The 18,888-nt window shown below is 41.6% G+C and overlaps 1 protein-coding gene and 1 long non-coding RNA gene across 2 annotated transcripts in view; both read left to right on the forward strand.

Moving 5' to 3' along the window:
* LOC115790049 (perforin-1-like) overlaps positions 1–2,822 on the forward strand; it is a 62,961-nt gene extending 60,139 nt beyond the window's left edge. The window contains exons 2-4 of the mRNA XM_030743709.1: positions 269–449; positions 873–1,408; positions 1,602–2,822. Coding sequence (XP_030599569.1) covers positions 873–1,408; positions 1,602–2,775 — 1,710 coding nt within the window. The 5' untranslated portion in view covers positions 269–449 and the 3' untranslated portion in view covers positions 2,776–2,822. The remainder of the gene's footprint in view (positions 1–268; positions 450–872; positions 1,409–1,601) is intronic.
* A 10,223-nt stretch (positions 2,823–13,045) lies between these two features.
* Positions 13,046–14,101, forward strand: LOC115788983 (uncharacterized). The gene is made up of 2 exons (XR_004020657.1): positions 13,046–13,212; positions 13,526–14,101. It is a non-coding gene; the product is annotated as an uncharacterized LOC115788983 (long non-coding RNA).
* Positions 14,102–18,888: the final 4,787 nt, after the last annotated feature.

Genomic DNA, 18,888 nt, shown 5'->3' on the forward strand with positions numbered 1-18,888 from the left:
TTTCACCTGCCAACAACCAGCAACCACTTGCAAATATATATTTTACAAATACAAACAGAAAATACACAAATAAACTAACCATTACAGCCTTTTTTAATTAAATGCATACACTAATTATTTGGTGACATAATCCAATTTGATAAATGCAGCAGTATTCACACAGCAGTTTTCTGCTTTTACTGAGTGCTCACAGCTCTTTTACACTTCATGGCACATTTACACAAACATTCATGGATCATTTCTTCCATCTGCTTTTTATCACATACAGGAATGGATGCACTTTGGTCACTGAACATACAGACCGGAGGAGCCGGGGTCGACTACACACTCTACATCTGGAGCCACAGCTGCACCGTGCTCTGAACTAAAGTGGTGGGCAGACTGAACAGCCTCACGTCGCCGTCCACAGACCCCTGCTGAAGTTTGACTAAAAGTTTCTCCATTTCAAGGTTATTTTTCCTATTTTTTAAATTAATGAGCAGCAGATTCAGTGTAACAAATGCACCCTTGTAGAGTAAATTTTACATTTTCAGATTGATAATGGCAGAAAATTCTTCTGTGGTGAGAAGAACGTGTTTTAAAGACGTCTTCTATGAAACTTACTTAGCACAGTGGGAAGTGAGCATGTGTGGTTGATTAAATTAGACTGACAGTATTGACTCCGCCTCCTGGATATTAATGTTACAGTATACAGTTAGAGTCAGACTTTGAAAGCGTGATCAGAGCTCGCTGTTCACAGTCGAGGTAAGGTGTGACAGGTTTGTATAGGGTCATTAAAAACTGTTAGTTTAGGCTGAGAGTGTACATTTAAGGATTGCTTTGTTTAACCATTTATATTTGTCCTCCTGTCACTTTTTATTTCCTCCACACAGATGACAAATCTGTGGCACTTCCTGCTCCTGCTCTGGGCATGTAGTCCTCTGTGCCTCCCATCCAGGGTAAGCTTCATTGGTACACCGCAGGAGTGTGAAAATGCTCACTTTGTCCCTGGTTACAATCTGGGTGGAGAAGGCTTCGACATTGTGACGATGGAGAGAAAAGGTGCCTATGTCATCGACACTGAGACGTGGAAGCTTCGAGACGGCACCTGCAGGATGTACAGAAACAGCTACATGAATCAGGAAAAGCAGAAGGTCCCTGTTGCAATGCTGGACTGGAGAACCCTCCCCAAGTGCAGTTTATCAGTCTCCAGTACACTCTATGATTCTGCTGAAACACTTGCTAATGATTCCACATCATCTGTGTCCAATGACTGGAAGGTTGGCCTTGAAATTCCTGTTTCTAGTGGCGTTGGGCTTGGGATAGGTTTTGGTGGTTCCCACTCCAAAGCTTCTAGCTTTGGCATGCAAAAGTCAAAACAAGATCATTACAGCTTCTTTCGCCATTCTATCAACTGTAAATTCTACGGGTGAGTATTTGGACAGAATTCATCGTCTCTCTAAAGCTAACAATTATATGTCCTAATTTTCATTTTCATTCCAGATGTGATTATTATTTACTGACAGAGAAAAACTTCAACAGTATTTTACCATCTCAGTGAGATATTATTACTTTACTTTATTATTGTATACCTTTAAAAAAAAAATTTCTATGCTTTACAGTTACAGACTGGCAGCCAATCCTCCACTGAGTCACAACTTTGAATCAGTTGTGAACTCCCTTCCTTCTTATTCAAGTACGACAGAGCATTCATACCGCCATTTGGTTGAGACATATGGTACTCATTTCATCACACAAGTGTATCTCGGAGGGGAAATGAAGGCCATCACTTCCATCAAGACCTGCGAAGCATCCATGAACGGCCTGTCAGCAACAGATGTCAAGGACTGCCTCTCAGTGGAGGCCTCAGTTAGCTTCGCGAGTACTGCCACCATTAAGGCCATGAACAATCACTGTAACGAAGTGAGAAAAAAGTTGAACTCTGGGCAAAGTTTCAGCAGTGCATTTAGTGAGCGATACACAGAGATCACTGGTGGACACATTAATGGAGCTGATATCCTCTTTCAAGAGCAATCAAACCCCTCTCTCTATAACGACTGGATCAGCTCTCTGAAATACACACCCGATGTGATTCAATACAATATACAGCCAATGCACATGATTCTGCCAAGCAGTCATCGTGCCAGAGCTGGACTGAAGCGAGAGGTGGAGAAGTACATCAAGAAAAATGCACTGATGAAACAATGCTCAGAGTCCTGTAAGATTGGGCACAGATCCAGCAGGAGAGATCCTTGTGCTTGTGTCTGCAATGGTAATCAAAACGTCAATTCAAACTGCTGTCCTGCTGGGAGAGGTCTTGCAACATTAAAGGTGTTCAATATTTATGCAAAGAATCTGTATGGTGACACAACTACACAAACAGATGGATCAGTACTAGTTAAATATGGTGACCAGATAAAGCACACTGACATTATAGCAAATGATGATAATCCCAGATGGTCAGAGGTATTTGAGTTTGGACCCATCACACTTAACATGAAAGACAAACTGGAGGTTGATGTTTATGATGAGGATAGTTACTGGAACAGTGATCATCTGGGTGGGTGTTTGGTTAAACTGCGTAGAGGGTGGCAGAATTACAGCTGCATGCTAAATCATGGTACTGTCTTCTTTTCCTGGAAAGTGGAGTGTGCACCAAGTCTTGGTGGTGACTCCTGTGAGGAGTACGTCCCCTCTCCCATGAGTTCCTCTTTGGCCAAAGTCTTTCACACCAGAAATGGTATCCTTATTGGAGAAACTGGTGAGAAAGATCACTCAGGCCGGGAATCGGAGTAAGACACAGGAAGACTTTGTGATGCATGCATTTTCAGCAGTGGCTTCCTTTTACGGTGATGCTTTTAATTCTTTTGCTTAACTGTATTTATCCTGTGCAACCATTCCTGCCTCATGTATTACTCACAAATATATTGATTCTGGATTCATGCATTCTAAGCCAAACAAATCTGCCAATAAAGCATTTATAAAAACAACATCAATGCTGGTGTGTTTGCTTCATTTGGTTTAAGGTTTGAAATGTGCTACACAGCGGTGAACATGGCCCAACTTTTCTGAAATATGTTAATGTGTTTTCTCAGTGTAAAATGTTTGTATTATACAGTCATCATTATTTTCACTAAAACAAGAGACTGCATATTTGCATGCTATAAAAATGTGTCTCTTGGTTTGTGTTTCTATTAAAATTTATATGATCCACCTGAATGAGTGCGTTGATAGACGGGAAACTGAAAGACTGAAAGTTAGCTATGATCAAGTTTGACTCACAGGCCCCAAATGCAGACAAAGATGTCACAATAATGCACAGCAGCTTGCAGAATCATGCCTTTCACTGTGATGACTGCAGCATATAAATTACATTTACATTATCAATATTATACCAGAAGCTTATGCTTGCATTGAATTGAGGTGCATCAGAACCATGCCTGATGATTTTGTGACTCAGTTAAATGACTGAGTGGGCTGCATTCTTTCCTCCATATATTTAATATGTTAAAGAAGTGTGGAAAAACGTCATATGTTCTCCTGCACCCACAGACCTTCACCTTCATCTTCAGTGAGTGCCAGCACTATGTTAAAATTTTGCTGAGCTTTAGGATTCAAAAAAGTCTTGATATGGTGAGTGATGGTTGACTGTGACATGTACAAAACAACTGATGTTTCACTTACATGTAGTTTATAGTTTATTTCTACAACTTGTGCCAGCGTAAACACTTTGACCATCATTTCCACTTAAAGGCTGATGCATGTGTTATTTTCCTTTGTGAGGTTGCAGTCGCTCATGTTTGGCCTCACTGTAGGTAGGTGTGAAAATGACCACAATACAAAGCACCAGTATTTCTGTTTCTCATGTGGGCAGCTGTTGGTGCTGATTTTAAATGTGTTCAATTCTCACTACCTGTCTGCCACTTCTTTAAGCTCACTGTTAAATGAAAGAAAATTGAGATAGTTCTCTCAGTGATTATCTGTTTACATAGTGCTTGAAGTTGCATTTGGGAAATTTGTATTAAGATGATGTGTGTTTATTTGTTGAGCTTCTTTGTCCCCTTAAGGAAGAAAAGGCTAATTTTGTGCAGAGCGTCTTGAAAATATGTATGTATACTTGAATAGTGTGGGAGTGCCAGCAGCAAGCTGTAACTCTTTCATTGTGAAAATGTATAATCATGTGTGAACTTGTTTGCCTTCTTGTATGCATGGAGGGCATGCATGCACACGTCTGCAATCTCCAAAGGATTCATTTCGATAGATCAATGTGTGCATGTTTGCATGGAAACATGTTTTCATGGAGCAGATGCAACTATATTTCCCGTGTGTGTTGTGTATTTACACAAACACAAAGAGTCCTCTGAGTATCCCGACCAATCACTTTGCCTCTGTGTGACGGCACACCTCCTGTCTGTGTTATAAATAGAGAATAGATGCATCAACTCCCTCGGGTTAAACAGCTCAAGTTCAAAAACCTTCAACTGACTGTTTTGACAGAAGGGAAAAGACGCACTCCGCAAAGACAGACCGCGGCTGATAAACAGTGTTAGCCGGCTATTACAGAGTCACTGTATTAACTGCATAATGTTGGTTAAAATAGATGTTTATAGTTCTGACATCAATACAGTCAACATGATCCCAACCAATCAGATGTTTCACATTGAAATATTAATAACATTATTTATTCCTGAACACAGAAGTGTTAAAGGTTTCTAACTTATGCAGCAGATCCCGGGGCTCTGCTCTGGAAAATGATTTAAACATGTCCACATGGATCTGGTGCCTCTTAGTGGTGAAGACCTGAACTGCAACTTCTTGGAGCACTGAAGCAGAAACAGAGTTTGTACAGTTTGTGTGGGGCCCTGTGGCCAGAGGTGGCAAAAGTACTGACATTCTGTACTTAAGTAGAAGTACAAGTACTTATGTTAAAAAATACTTTAGTAAAAGTCGAAGTACTGGTTCAACTTCTCTACTTAAGTAAAAGTAAAAAAGTACAGGCTCTGAAATGTACTCAAAGTAAGAAAGTAAAAGTAGTTCTTTGGAGGATGTTTCTACCTGCTATTTTTATGTAAAACTAACCGAACCTTATTATACATTATTGTAATAATATAAAATAATATTACATGAGAATACAAACGTTATTCCAATCTAAATTTTAATCCTAATGAATGCACTCAGCTTGAATCTGTTATGTAGGACACAAACTGTTAAAGGGAATTTAAACACAGCTCTGTTCTCTGTGTCCTCCATAGTAGAGGGTGACTGTGCCTCCACCTAAACACAAACATGAGGATACTCAGGGGTTACAGTGGGATTCAGAAGGTGGAGGAACACTAAGATCAGCTGTAGTGGCTCTGCATGGGGAGAAGAATCACAGCTTTCTATTGTGAGCTGCAGTAAATGATGTTGGTGTGCAGGCTGTGATCAGCTGAACTGCTGCTGCTGCTCTGAGGTTTACTGCTCTGTGTGGATGAAGTGAACTCACAAAGATGTAACCCAGTATTTCACAGCTCTCTGAGCTGATCTCCATCCCCTACACCGACAGCATACAGGCTGTAGAAATGTTGGATTCAGTGAATGAATCTCAGCATCAGCAGCTTTGATTTAAACTCATCTCTGCTGCACTGATGTAACCTGTAACTCTGACCATGAACACAGCCTCTGTGCACCAGTCCAACACAGAGCTTTACTGTAAATACAGTACAACTAGATAACCTAAACTGCAGTATTTTCATACAGTCTTTGAATAACACAAAGTCAGCATACTTCAGTTTATTTTCCAGTCCTTACCTTTAAATCTAACCTCTCTTCTTCCTCTCCTGTCCTCTTTCTCCATCTCTGAGTGAACTTCTCTCTCTTTGCTCTCCCTGAAATACAGCAGCTCTTCTTTTAGCTAGCTGTGTAACAAACTGCACACACTTTGTGTGTTTGCTGATGTTTGTTGAGCATTTAGAAACGCTGCATTTACCTGCCACACGTTACTCCCTTCATGCTCGCTCCTCTTCAGTAGTGCTAGCTAAGCTGTTTATGTGCCGCAGCGCAACTTACGGACTCAGTCCGGCCCGATTATAGCGCTATAAATGATACATTACTTATATGGGTTTGTGTATTTAATCCCTTTGTACGAGATAAGCCCCGATGATGGAGGATACACCAGTACGATTGTCTCTTATGTGTTATTATTCCTCCGTTTAGGCTCAGATCGTTTGATGTTTGACGGCGCACTGACCGGAAATGCAAACTTCTCTCTGACGTGTTAAAAAGTAACGAGTCTGTTTGAAAATGTAATAAGTAGAAAGTACAGATACTTGTGTAAAAATGTAGGGAGTAAAAGTAAAAAGTACTCAGAAAAATAAATACTTAAGTAAAGTACAGATACCTGAAAAATCTACTTAAGTACAGTAACGAAGTATTTGTACTTCGTTACTTCCCACCTCTGCCTGTGGCACAGGATGAGCAGCAAAAGAGGCTGAACAACATTTATGTAATCAACAGTGATGCAAGCAAAGCAAACTATCAAATCATTGGAAGGAAGTTTAAATCTTCATTTCATTGTTAAAGGCCAGCTCTTCATCATATGAAGGAAAAGCACATACTGTAGCCTCTACCTGTATTAGTAACTTTTATGTCTACGCTGACAAAGTATTTAAATACGGAGACACTCCTGCAAGTACAAAATTCAACTTTTATTACTAAAGAACCAAGTTAAATTAGATTCAACTCATTGTGCACACAACGAAATCATCATTCAGATCATTCATCTAGAGACCGGCGCTACCGTTAGGGAATGTGGTTTAAGTGTCTTGCCCAAGGACACAACGCAGTGCAGGGACAGGGGCTCAAACCTACATCTTTCCGGCTACAAGGTAAGTGGCTTTCCACTGCACCACTGCCACTCTGTCTGTCTCCATGTGTTTTCACAAGAGTGACTGTTGTGTAATGAAAACTCAACAAAAGATACCGTTTAAAGAAATATTTTCAACAACCAGCTGTTCCCAAGACAGCAGCACTACGCGCTAAATCCAAATTCAAATCCAAATTTATTTATAAAGCACATTTAAATAACAGAGTTAACCAAAGTGCTGTACGTAGGAACAATAAAACAAATACACCAAACACACACATCTAAAATATAAAAAACAATACAACAGCTCAGAGAGATGGCTCTCCGATTTAAAGGCCAAGGAATAAAAATAAGGTTTTAAGAAGCACTTTAAAAGCATGCAGAGTAGAAGCTGACCTAACATAAAGGGGCAACTTGTTCCATAGTTTAGGTGCTATGGCTGAGAAAGCTCTGTCCCCCCTGTTCTTAAGCCTAGTTTTAGGAACACTGAGAAGTAGCTGGTCTGCAGATCTCAGTGACCTAGAGGGAACACAAGGGGTTAGGAGTTCAGTGAGGTATGATGGGGCCAGCCCCTTTAGAGCTTGAAAACAAACAATAAGATCTTAAAATCAATCCTAAAACGTACCAGAAGCCAGTGAAGGGAGGCCAGCACAGGGGAGATATGCTCAGTTTTAGGAGTTCTAGTAATAAGGCGAGCGGCTGCATTCTGGACCAATTGAAGGTGTGAAAGAGAGGACTGGTTTATACTAAAGTACAGGGCGTTACAGTAGTCAAGCTGAGTAGAAATAAAAGCGTGTATAACTCTTTCAAAATTACTAAAAGATAAGAAGGGCTTGACCTTAGAAAGGAGCCTGAGTTGGTAAAAGCCTGATCTCACCACAGAGTTTATCTGTTTCTCCAGCTTTAGATCACAGTCTATTTTCACACCAAGGTTATTTACCACGGGCTTCACATAAGGATCAAGTGGGCCCAGGTCCAATTTCACAGTACTGCTCGACCTACTGGGTCTAAGAATCATGACCTCAGTCTTGCTTTCGTTAAAATGTAAAAAATTTAAAGCATCCAGGTTTTAATGTCATTCAGACATTCAGTTAATATTTTTAGAGAGCTGCCATCGTTTCCTCTCAGGGGCAGATAGATTTGGGAATCGTCAACGTGGAAGGAGATACCATATTTTTTCAAAATCGATCCTAGGGGAAGTAGATATAAAGAAAAAAGGATCGGCCCCAAAATAGAACCCTGTGGAACTCCAAATAAAAGCGGGGCAGATGAAAAAGTTGAGCCTCCAAAACTGACTCTAAAACTTCTCTCAGACAAGTATGACTTAAACCACTTCAATGCTATGCCTTTTACCCCCACACAGTGCTCAAGACAAGAAATGAGAATACTGTGGTCAACAGTGTCAAAGGCAGCTGTGAGATCTAAAAGCATTAAAATAACAGAATCCCCCGAGTCTGTAGCCAATAAAATATCATTAAAAACTCTTAAAAGAGCTGATTCTGTGCTGTGAAATGCCTTAAAACCAGACTGAAACACCTCAAGGATTTTATGCGTATCTAAAAAAAGGTTGGAACTGCAGAAGAACTCTTCCATTTATCCAGGGCCGGGTCACGGCAGACCGGGGTCTGCCAGTCCAATGGCACTGCCCCAGATTTCTACTCGATGTTGCAGAGGCATGTCAACCAAGACAGCCCTACAACGTCCAGAGCCTTCAGGAACTCAGGGTGAATCTCATCCACCCCAGGGGCCCTGCCACCAAGGAGTTGTTTAACTGCCTCAGTGACCTCACCCCCAGTGATGGTCAAGTCATCTCCCTCGTCCCAGACTCTGCTTCCACTACAGGAGGTGTGTCAGTGAGATTCAGGAGGTCCTCGAAATATTACTTCCACCGTCCAACTATAGCCTCAGTTGAAGTCAGCAGCATCCCACCCGCACTATAAACCATGTGAGTGGAGCACTGCTTTCCCCTCCTGAGTTGCCTGACAGTTTGCCAGAATCGCTTCGATGCTGTCCGAAAATCTTTTTCCATAGCCTCACCGAACTCTTCCCACACCCGAGTTTTTGCTTCGGCCACTGCCCGAGCTGCATTCTGCTTGGCCTGGCAAAACCTGTCAGCTGCCTCCGGAGTCCCACAGGCTAACCAAGCCCGATAGGACTCTTTCTTCAGCTTGATGGCTCCCTTCACCTCCGATGACCACCATCTGGTTTGGGGCTTACCACCACGATGGGCACCAACCACTTTGCAGCCACAGCTCTGAGCAGCAGCCTCAACAATGGAGGTGTGGAACATGGTCCATTCGGACTCAATGTCTTCAGCCTCCCTCGGAATGCTGTCAAAGATCTGCCTGAGGTAGGAGTTGAAGATCTTCCGGACTGGGGCTTCTGCCAGGCGTTCCCAGCGCACCCTCACAATACGCTTAGGTGCACCAGGTCTGTCCAGCATCTTCCCCCGCCACCTGATCCAACTCACCACCAGGTGGTGATCAGTTGATAGCTCAGCTGCTCTCTTCACCCGAGTGTCCAGAACATACGGCCGCCGATCTGATGATGCGATTACAAAATGCTGATATTTTGATAATGAGATGCTGAGGAGCGGCCAGACACGTGTTGGAATTTGAGGAGTGTCCAAAAGCCTGCCAACTCATGCCTCTGTTTCAGAGGTATTGCTGCAGTTGAGCAATATTCATGTTGTCTCACGTGTTTACGCTTGTCGTGCAAATAAAACATTTATACACTATAAAAGTATTCACTCATCCATCCAAATCATCGAGTTCAGGTGTTCCAGTCACTTCCATGGCCACAGGTGTATAAACCAAGGCATGAAGACTGCTTCTACAAACATTAGTGAAAGAATGGGTGGCTCTCAGGAGCTCAGTGAATTCCAGCTTGGTACCATGATAGGATGATACCTGTGCAACAAGTCCAGTTGTGAAATTTCTTCTTTAAGGTTATAACTGTAGTGTTAAATTAAGATAGTGTTACAATTTCACATGGTAGGTGTTTTCTTTTTTTTTTTTATATGCAGTGCCCAGATATTAAAGGATGCATCTGTAATTAAAACCGCAAGTGGTGATGATCGGGCCTCACACCCAGCGCGCGTCGACCTGTGGAGCGCTCGGAAGTTGTCGAGAACAGGAGAGTATTGGGTTCACCCGGATCGTTTCAGCCCAGCAGGCTACCTGGTGGCAGTTCTCATGAGGTTAGTGACAGAATTCAGTTTGGAGAGGCACAGGAATGCTTTTTAAAAATTATTACATTAAAATATGTTAAAATTACAGGAAAATAATACAGGACGGTGGGACAGACGGGTAAAATACGGGAGTTTCCTGGCCAAAACGGGAGACTTGACAGGTATGGACAATATATACACAGAGGAATAATGAGGCAATGGGCAACAGATAGGAACACAGCTGAACACAATGATGCTGACAGGACAAGGGGAAGCAAAACTAAAGACACTGCACAAGAAACCAGACACTACCAAAATAAGACAGGAAGTCAGACAAGGGAACAAAGACGCAGACTTGACACACAGACAGAACCTAAACATGACCAGAACAGAAACTCAAAAAACACAAACACAAAGAACTAGAAATCCAAACATAACCAAAACCCACAACAAAAGAAACCCAGAAAAGATACATACAATACAAAACAAAGCATAAACCAAAAACGCTGGGTCATAAGGTCATAAGCAGATATTGCTGACTGAAGTTGCAGGGAAGCTGGTGGTGCTGACACAGGGGAATCTGACTGAGGCTGCTGGGGGTTTGACAGGAGTGACTGAGGGGCTGCTGCAGCTAATATTGGGGGCTCAGTCCAAGGGGTGGCCGCTGCAGTGGGCGGAGGCTGAAGCTCGGAGTCTGCTGCAGGCAGCGTGGGTGACTGTGGTTTGGGTGCTCCTACCCGCGTAACAGAAAGGGGTGCAGGTGCAGGCCCATATAGGGTTGTCCCCACCCACGTAACAGAAACGGGTGTAGGTGCAGGCCCATCTGTGGCTGCCCCCACCCGCGGAATAGAAACGGGTGCAGGAGCATGAGGCACAGGGGATGGAGCAGCAGTCCTACAGGTTTCAAGCCCAGGAGTGAAACATACAGTCTTTTCTTTTGCCGGTTTGTTAGAAACAGTCACCTTGGGAGACTCAGAAGGAAAAGTGAGGGCTGCTGAACGAAGAATTTCCTCGGCATAACACTGGGTTAGAGTGGGTAAGGAAACCTTAAGCCAGGGGTGTTCTGTGAACATATTGTGAATCCTGTAGGCGATGGTCTTCCCCAGCTCCTCACAGGGTAGCCGGAACCACAGGATACGCACCCAATCACTAATGTCGGATCTGGTTTTCATGGTGGGTGAAATCATGTGACTCCTTGTATGAAATGCCAATGTCTGGAGGGACCGAGTCAGAAGAGGGGTTTGTGTTATGTGAGGGGTCTGGAACTGTCTTCAAGAGTATTTTGTCCATAGCTGACACAGGAGTCATATCATGGCTTGCTGACTCCCATCTTTTTCCTCCGGTGCCGAGAGCTCCGCGCCCCCGCTGCAGGTCCTGAAAGGGGACCGGTGCTGGCAGGAGACGCCGCAAAAAGCGGAGGGTCCGGCGAAATCGTGAAGCCACCGAGCTGAATCCCCAGAGGCTCGGGTGGCTGCTGTGCGGCAGTCACATCGCACAGCTGCTGTGGCGAGGCTAGCAAGCGGAGCTGGGGCTGCAGAGGAGGAGAGCGTGGTAAGCGATGACGCGGAGGTTCCTTTCCCCAGCAAGAGCCCTGGAACTGCGGCTCGTGCTCTGGTGTAAGCCACGGCTTCCACCTCACTTCTTCCTGCAGGTAGGATTGAACAACTCGCTGCTGTTCCCACAGGGATGAGTCCGTGGGGTCTTCATAATGGTCGTGGCGTTCTGTCAAGGCTTGTGTGTGGCAGGAGCAGGGAGACCCCAAAATGCTGGACTCGGGAGTGATGAACTTAGTGTGAGTTTATTGAAATGAAGATAATACACAACTAAACTGGGCTGGGCAGAAGCCAGAACTAAACTACAGGATACCAGAGACGGAGAACACACACAACGGAGGCAAAGACGACAACACGACAAAGAACAGAATAAAACTGGGGCTTAAATACACATTAGATATTCAGGGCAATAGGAAACACTAGGGCACAGCAGGTGAAGCAAAAGAAACTAATAACGGAGGAAGCAAAAACTAAACACAAAGCACGGGGAACACAAGAATATAACAGAATATAACTGAAATAGCACCAAAAGAACATAAAACACTGGGCCACCGGCCCACGACCATGACAAATGATGAACATAGCTCATTTAATAGACATGAATTTAACCTTTTTCGTAAAAACAAAGATTAAAATCCATACTTAATTGCATCATAACATTTTAAAGATTTATCCAAGATAAAGAGATGGTAAATAAAGATAAATAAGTGATAAATCCCAATAGAACCATTAAAAAAAAGATTCCTTTTTTAACATAAAATGAGGTCATAAATGACCCTACTCTCTCATTTTAGCTGCTAAAATGGATTTGTGGCTCGAGGGTTAAGGGCAGGTATTGTTGACATGAGATGGGCTGATGAGCAAAGGGATTTGATTATATGGTGAATATCTTTTTGCTTGTAGTTATGCTGTCATTGTTTTTTCTCTGTGCAAAAGTATTCGATTGAATCCAAACACACTTGTGAGGACCTAGAATTATAATCCACTTTTCATGCTTCTTTCTGTTGTGTTACAACATTTACCAATAAAGCATCAGCAAAGCAAACGTGTGTCTTTCCTCTAAGTATTCAAAAACACCCGTGTCATTTTGAGGTTTTGGTATAAAATGGGAAGTAAGATTTTTTTTTTAACCTTTGTGCAAAGACTGCTAGTTTGTGTCACTTATATAAACCAGGAAAAAAAAAATCTCTCCCATACACCTACAGATAAATGAAGGGTTTAGTTTAAACAGTAATTTGCTCTCTAACTAGTAGTTGCACTCCATTGGAGAAGGATAGCTGACCAGGGGGAAACTATTGTAACCCCCATGAATTTTACAGAGAAGGTAATTGGATTTAAAGTATACTTTAAGGATGCAATTCCTTGAAATGTCCCACAGAGGGCGGTAGGTGCCTATGTGGTGGTCTAAACGTACCATGGGGTCAGAGAAAAGAAGGAGGAAGGGGTTAAAAAAACGACTCTCCGTGCGGAGAAGCCAGTGTGCTTCGGCTCTAACAACCTAGCTTAGCAAAAAAAAAAAAAAAAAAAAAAAAAACGTAATCAAGTTGCTTCTTTAATGTTGAGTTTAAGGTTTTGTTAAGTGTAACAACCGTGTGTCGATTTTTGTTATTTGTGAGAGAGGAATTCGGAGGACCCGAGTTTGATGTGATCGGTCGGGATTTTTTCCGGTGAGTGTCTTCAACAGAGCAGAGCTCCTGTTTGTGACTGTAACCGAAATGACAAAAAACCAATCGGAGAAACATGAAACATGCAATATATAATGTACATCTAACACTGTAGGAAATGTTAAGTTTTATTGTTGTAGACTAATTCTGATTGTAGTGTTTTACTTTATTAAACAGTAACAGAATATGTGTTCAAGTTTTGTGAAAGCTTGAGTAACATGAAAAATTGATAAGTGAGTAAGAGACTGAGATATTGCTCATTGCTAACTGCATAGTGAGGAAATTTGCCATTTATTGGAAATTGTACAATATGCAGGTTGGTTTTGTGACCACGGTCGGATCCTGAGAGAGGACGACTGCAGACCCACTGCGAGCAGGAGGCACAACGGCGGTCGCTGCAGCGGTGCGGAGGAGTGAAGGATTTGTTCCATGGATTTGGATGCCCACGATTCTCCACTGGATAACAGATAAGCTTAAGCAGACAACCAATAGGGGGGCCCTAACGGAACTAAAACTGCGCAGTTAATCAGTTGACTGACATACATTTTTTTGACTTTACTGAACTTAAACCGAACTGGTTAACTGAAACACTTTAGACTGAACTGAACTGAACATTTCAATTGAGGAAACTGGATACAGTTGCTACCATGAGGGAAGATAAAGGAAACTGATAAGCTGAAGTATCGTTACTACCCGGGTAGAATTTTAATTAAAGGGTGGACAATTTTATTTATCAATTTTTATTTTGGTTATTTTTTTATAAGAGCTGTGAACAGAAAGGGACAATCCCTAAGTGTATTGATGTTACTGGAAACAAACAGAAAGAAAATGTAAACTGAAGTTTTATTTGCTTTTTATTTTGTTAATAAATTTATATTATGTACAACCTAAAGAGTGTCACCCCTTCTTTTACTTCAATCCTCCTGTCAGGCCCTAGCTCTGAAATATTCCTGTGTATTGTTTAATAGCACTCAAATACAGGTTAAACTATCATGTGAAATTTGAAAAATATGGTTAACAAAAAAAGTAATAATTATTAAAAATAACTTATGTCCACAAAAATTAAGCTTTTTCTTTGTTGCTATTAAGGTCATAGTTAATAAGTGACAAAAATGATGACGTGTCAGATCTAAAACTCTCACCTCTGCAACTGCTTATTTATAATTACTCAAATTTATCCCACTTTGCATGATCATGTATGTGTACTGTGCTCGACAAGGTGGTCCAAACTAATGTCTTATTTAGAATATATATATATATATATATATATATATATATATATATATATATATATATATATATATATATATACTAGGGGTGGGACTTTAACGCGTTAATTTCAATTAATTAATTACGGGGAAATTAACGCGTTAAAAATTTTAACGCATTTTAATCGCACTTTGCACCGTGGAACGTTTCTCAGTGCACGAGTTCCCGGCATACAGATTATATCGACGCACAATGTCCAAATTAGGGGCCGCATCCTGCGAAGGACCCGGCCCACGTCTTTCGCAGCCCACGAACACCACAAAGGCCGGAAGTGAGCGGCTAGCCTTCATATCAGCTGCCGTCACCTCTGCGTAGCTCATGTCGCCTAGCAACCGTGAGTGCGAAGCACAGCTGTGTAAAAACAGCTGGTTAAACGGAGAACGAACTTTTTCTCCTTTTTGTGGTTTAATTTTAAGTCTTTAATTCAAAATAAGCTGTTAAAACAAGCATAACACATTTCAACATCAAGGAATACAGCTGAGAGAATGATTAATTTCCAACTATAACAAGTGAGACATTAATGTTGAATAAAACTATCCAGTTATGATGCTTAACTTTAATTTCAGGTGTTTGCTTATCACAGGAGCACTTCCACCCTTCATTGGTCTGTGTAGTAGACTGGTGGGAAAATAAACTAAATTTTGAAGTTTAAGCTTATGTATATTGATTTATTCATCAACTAAACTTAAATTAATATTTCTCATGTCAAATATTGAAATGCGATTAAAATGCGATTAATTTCGATTAATTACAAAGCTTGTAATTCGATTAATTTTTTTAATCGAGTCCCACCCCTAATATCATAAAGTATAATAGTACAACAATGTAAGGCAATTAGACTAGTTAACAGCAGTAAGACTGCCTGTAAATTTATATGAAATAGTAATAAAAGAAAAATCTGAAATATTATAGATATTAAAAATGATCAGAGCCAAATTGGAACAATAAAGTAGTATATGGTCAATGCTGTAATAGCAAGGACAAAAATGAATGATGGCCTCTCATATAAGCAAAGTAATGTTAACAGCAAAACTCAAAACATGCCCATGAAGCGGGTCTCAAATCAAATTCCTCATTAAGTCCTCTCTGAGATAAGGTGTCTAGTATGTAAATCCAAAAGGCTTCTCTTTTTATCAAGTGAGAATTCACATCTCCACCCTGCCCATGTGGTTTAACCACTTCAAAACCGCAGCATCTGAGAGAAGGTACAAAATGTGCCATATGTTCTCCTGATATCATGATTGCAGCTGAGTCCAAATTCAGGGGCTGCGTCCTTCGAAGGACCTGGTCTGTGTTAAACAACCTGCACACTTCACTGCAAGTAAGTATGCAAACATTACAGTGACATGAAGTTTGTAAAGAAAGAGGTATGACCCTTTAAATCAGTTACATATTCATTTAAATACCTACATGGCCTTTTTCCTTTCTAGGTAAAGTTAAAGTCCAACAAATAAAAAGAAACACATGCACAGCGGCCTTGTGGGTAAAAGAATGCATTAGCTTTGCATTAGCTTGGATTCCCAGTTATGAAGTTTGCTTCTTTATCAGGAAGTAGAGATGTGGAGTTAGTTTCTGTGGTCTTATTGTAGAAGGACTTAAAGTTGAAACCTTAATATGCAGCAGAATGATTAAATATTGTAACGTTGTAAACACACTTCCAAAGTCGGCGATATTCACAACAAAGGTCGTCTTTATTAACAGAAAAACGGCTGCTGTAGGCCACAGCCACGCCAACCACAACTACAACAGCGGAACAGCAACACACACACAGGCAAGCTCTCGGTCTCTCTCTCTCTCCATGCTGCCTTCACGAACCTCCCGAACAGTCCGAAATCCCACAACATCAACACGCTCTCTAACTAAGAGAATCGCCACAATATAATATGATGGCTTTAATGTTAACAGTTATCACTTTATACAAAAACTGATAAAATCTACTGTCAAATGAAGCTTCCTCATTAAAGTGAATTAGTCAGACCACATGAGACTCAGTGTGAAATATGTAAATGTGTACGAGATAAACTAATACTGAGAAATGGCTGCTGTGAAACTTTGGTTGATGTGACGCGTGAACAAGGCGTGGTCTGTCTGTGTGGTGATGGTGTAATGTTGCAACAGTATGCATACTCTGTTTTCTTGTTACACTGGTTTCAGTGTTTTAAATGATAAATTATGGGCATTTATCAGGTGCAAAAGAGTTATTGCTGGGAATGCATTATGGAGGCTGTTATCTTGCAGATATCTCAGTTTTAATATGCACTAAACTGATCACGATTAAAGCTAAGAAGGTTTCCTGTATGTTTTCTTCAATTTGATGTTAGTTTTGTAAGTACACAACATTATTTGATTTACTTTGTCTTTTTAAATTACACTTAAGTCACAAGTAACTTCCACACTGGCATAACTTTCTAAGCCCAAAGTTATTTCTATGTTTCATGCAGTCTGTGACACCAAGATCAAACATGGGCTGAAATAAATACTTCCTTAATGGCGCCTAACCTGATGCAGTTCAGGAGCTGCTCAATTTGGACTTGAACACCATGTGTGGCCGTGCATTGGCCCAGACATTGATCATACATAACAGAAGAGTGATCTTAACTATTGTACTGAAGTTTAACCATAAATTAAAACACATTATTCATATGCATAAAACACTTTATTTACCCGATATCCACGGCCAGTTTATGATCACCAACAGTTTCTGTGGGTGTTGTGACTTCCCCAGGGCTGCCCTTTGTCACCGATTCTGTTCATAATTTTTATGGACAGAATTTCTAGGCATAGCCGAGCGGTGGAAGGCTTCCACCTTGGTGGCCTCAGAACCTGATCTCTGCTTTTTGCGGATGATGCAGTCCCATTGGCTTCATCAGGTGGTGGCCTCCAGCTCGCAGCGGAACGGTTCACAGCCAAGTGTGAAGCGGCTGGCATGATTGTGAATACAAGCGGCAGACAGGAGCTACCTTTGAAGGGTGGCTGGCCTCTCCCTTAAAGATAGGGTGAAGAGCGCAGCCATTTGGGAGGGGCTCAAAGTAGAGCCACTGCTCCTCCACATCAAAAGGATCCAGTTGAGGTGGCTCGGGCATCTGATTAGGATGCCTCCTGGGCACCTCTTGGGTAAGGTGTTCCAGGCATGTCCCACTGGGAGGAGGCTCCGGGGCAGACCCAGGACACCCTGGAGAGATTATATCTCTTGACTGGCCTGGGAACACCTTGGGGTTCTCCCGGATGAACTGGAGGAGGTGGCTAGGGAGAGGGATGTCTGGGTTTCTCTGATTAAGCTGCTGTCATAGGCGCCGTGACCCGTAAGACATAAGAGATCCTTGTGCTTGTGTCTGCAACAGTAACCAGAATGTGAAGACAAACTGCTGGTCTGCTGGGAAAGGTCTTTCAACATTAAAGGTGTTCAAACTTTATACAGAGGGTCTATATCAGTGTGGGGAGGTGAGTAAAAGCTAAGAAGAACTAAAAAGATCTAGTCTTATATATAGAAGAAGAAAGAACTTTATTTGTCACATACATATTCATGCAGTGAAATTCATTCTCTGCATTTAACCCATCACACACATGGAGTACGTAGTACACACAGCGCAGCATGGAGCAGGGGGCAGCCAAGGGGCGCCCGGGGAGCAACCTGGGGGGGTGGGCTTGCTCAGGGACCCACAGTGATGCCAGCCCGAGGATTTGAACCAGGGTCCTCTCAGTGATGAACCCTCTTCTTCTCCCCTAGGCCACCACTCCAGTAATAAAAACCAACTAACTAAACCAATTCTTGCATTAAGAGCGTACAATATTGTTATGCTGACATTTAAATTACATGTACGTCATGAGTGGCTTTGTCAAAAATGGGTAGTGGAGAAAGTGAATCCCAATAAAAAGACAAAGAAACACATCTGAAGAAAATTCTAGGCAACTCTAATGGATACAAAGTTCTTATTGGAACTGTACATTTATTTATTTAGTTGATGTAAAATGTTAAGACGTCTTTATAAACACCCCCCCACCCCACCCCTCCACACACACACACACACACCATTTGTTTTAGGTGTGAAGGAAGTAAAAGTATCACATTGTTATTGTGGGTGTTGGTAGTCGTTAAGTATAAAATCTGTGACAACAGCACAATCAAGTCTCCACTCCTACATCAGTACTATAGCATAGTTCACATAATACAAGCTACAGATCAGAGCTTGAATTTCACTGTCAAGGTATGACAAAAAAATCCTTTTTTTGGTTTTAAGACGTTATTTCAGTGATTTGTTTTCATATGGAATTCTGATTTGGATTCTACAATGCCTAAAAAAGTTCAGGGCTGTTATCTTTATGTAAAAACTGCTTTAGTGAATTGGTAAAAAGACTGAAATATTTAACTTCTGGTTTTAACCTATGCCATTTCATCTCTTCTCCATACAG

Source organism: Archocentrus centrarchus, chromosome 1, assembly GCF_007364275.1.
Source record: "Archocentrus centrarchus isolate MPI-CPG fArcCen1 chromosome 1, fArcCen1, whole genome shotgun sequence".
Classification (NCBI taxonomy): Eukaryota; Metazoa; Chordata; class Actinopteri; order Cichliformes; family Cichlidae; genus Archocentrus; species Archocentrus centrarchus.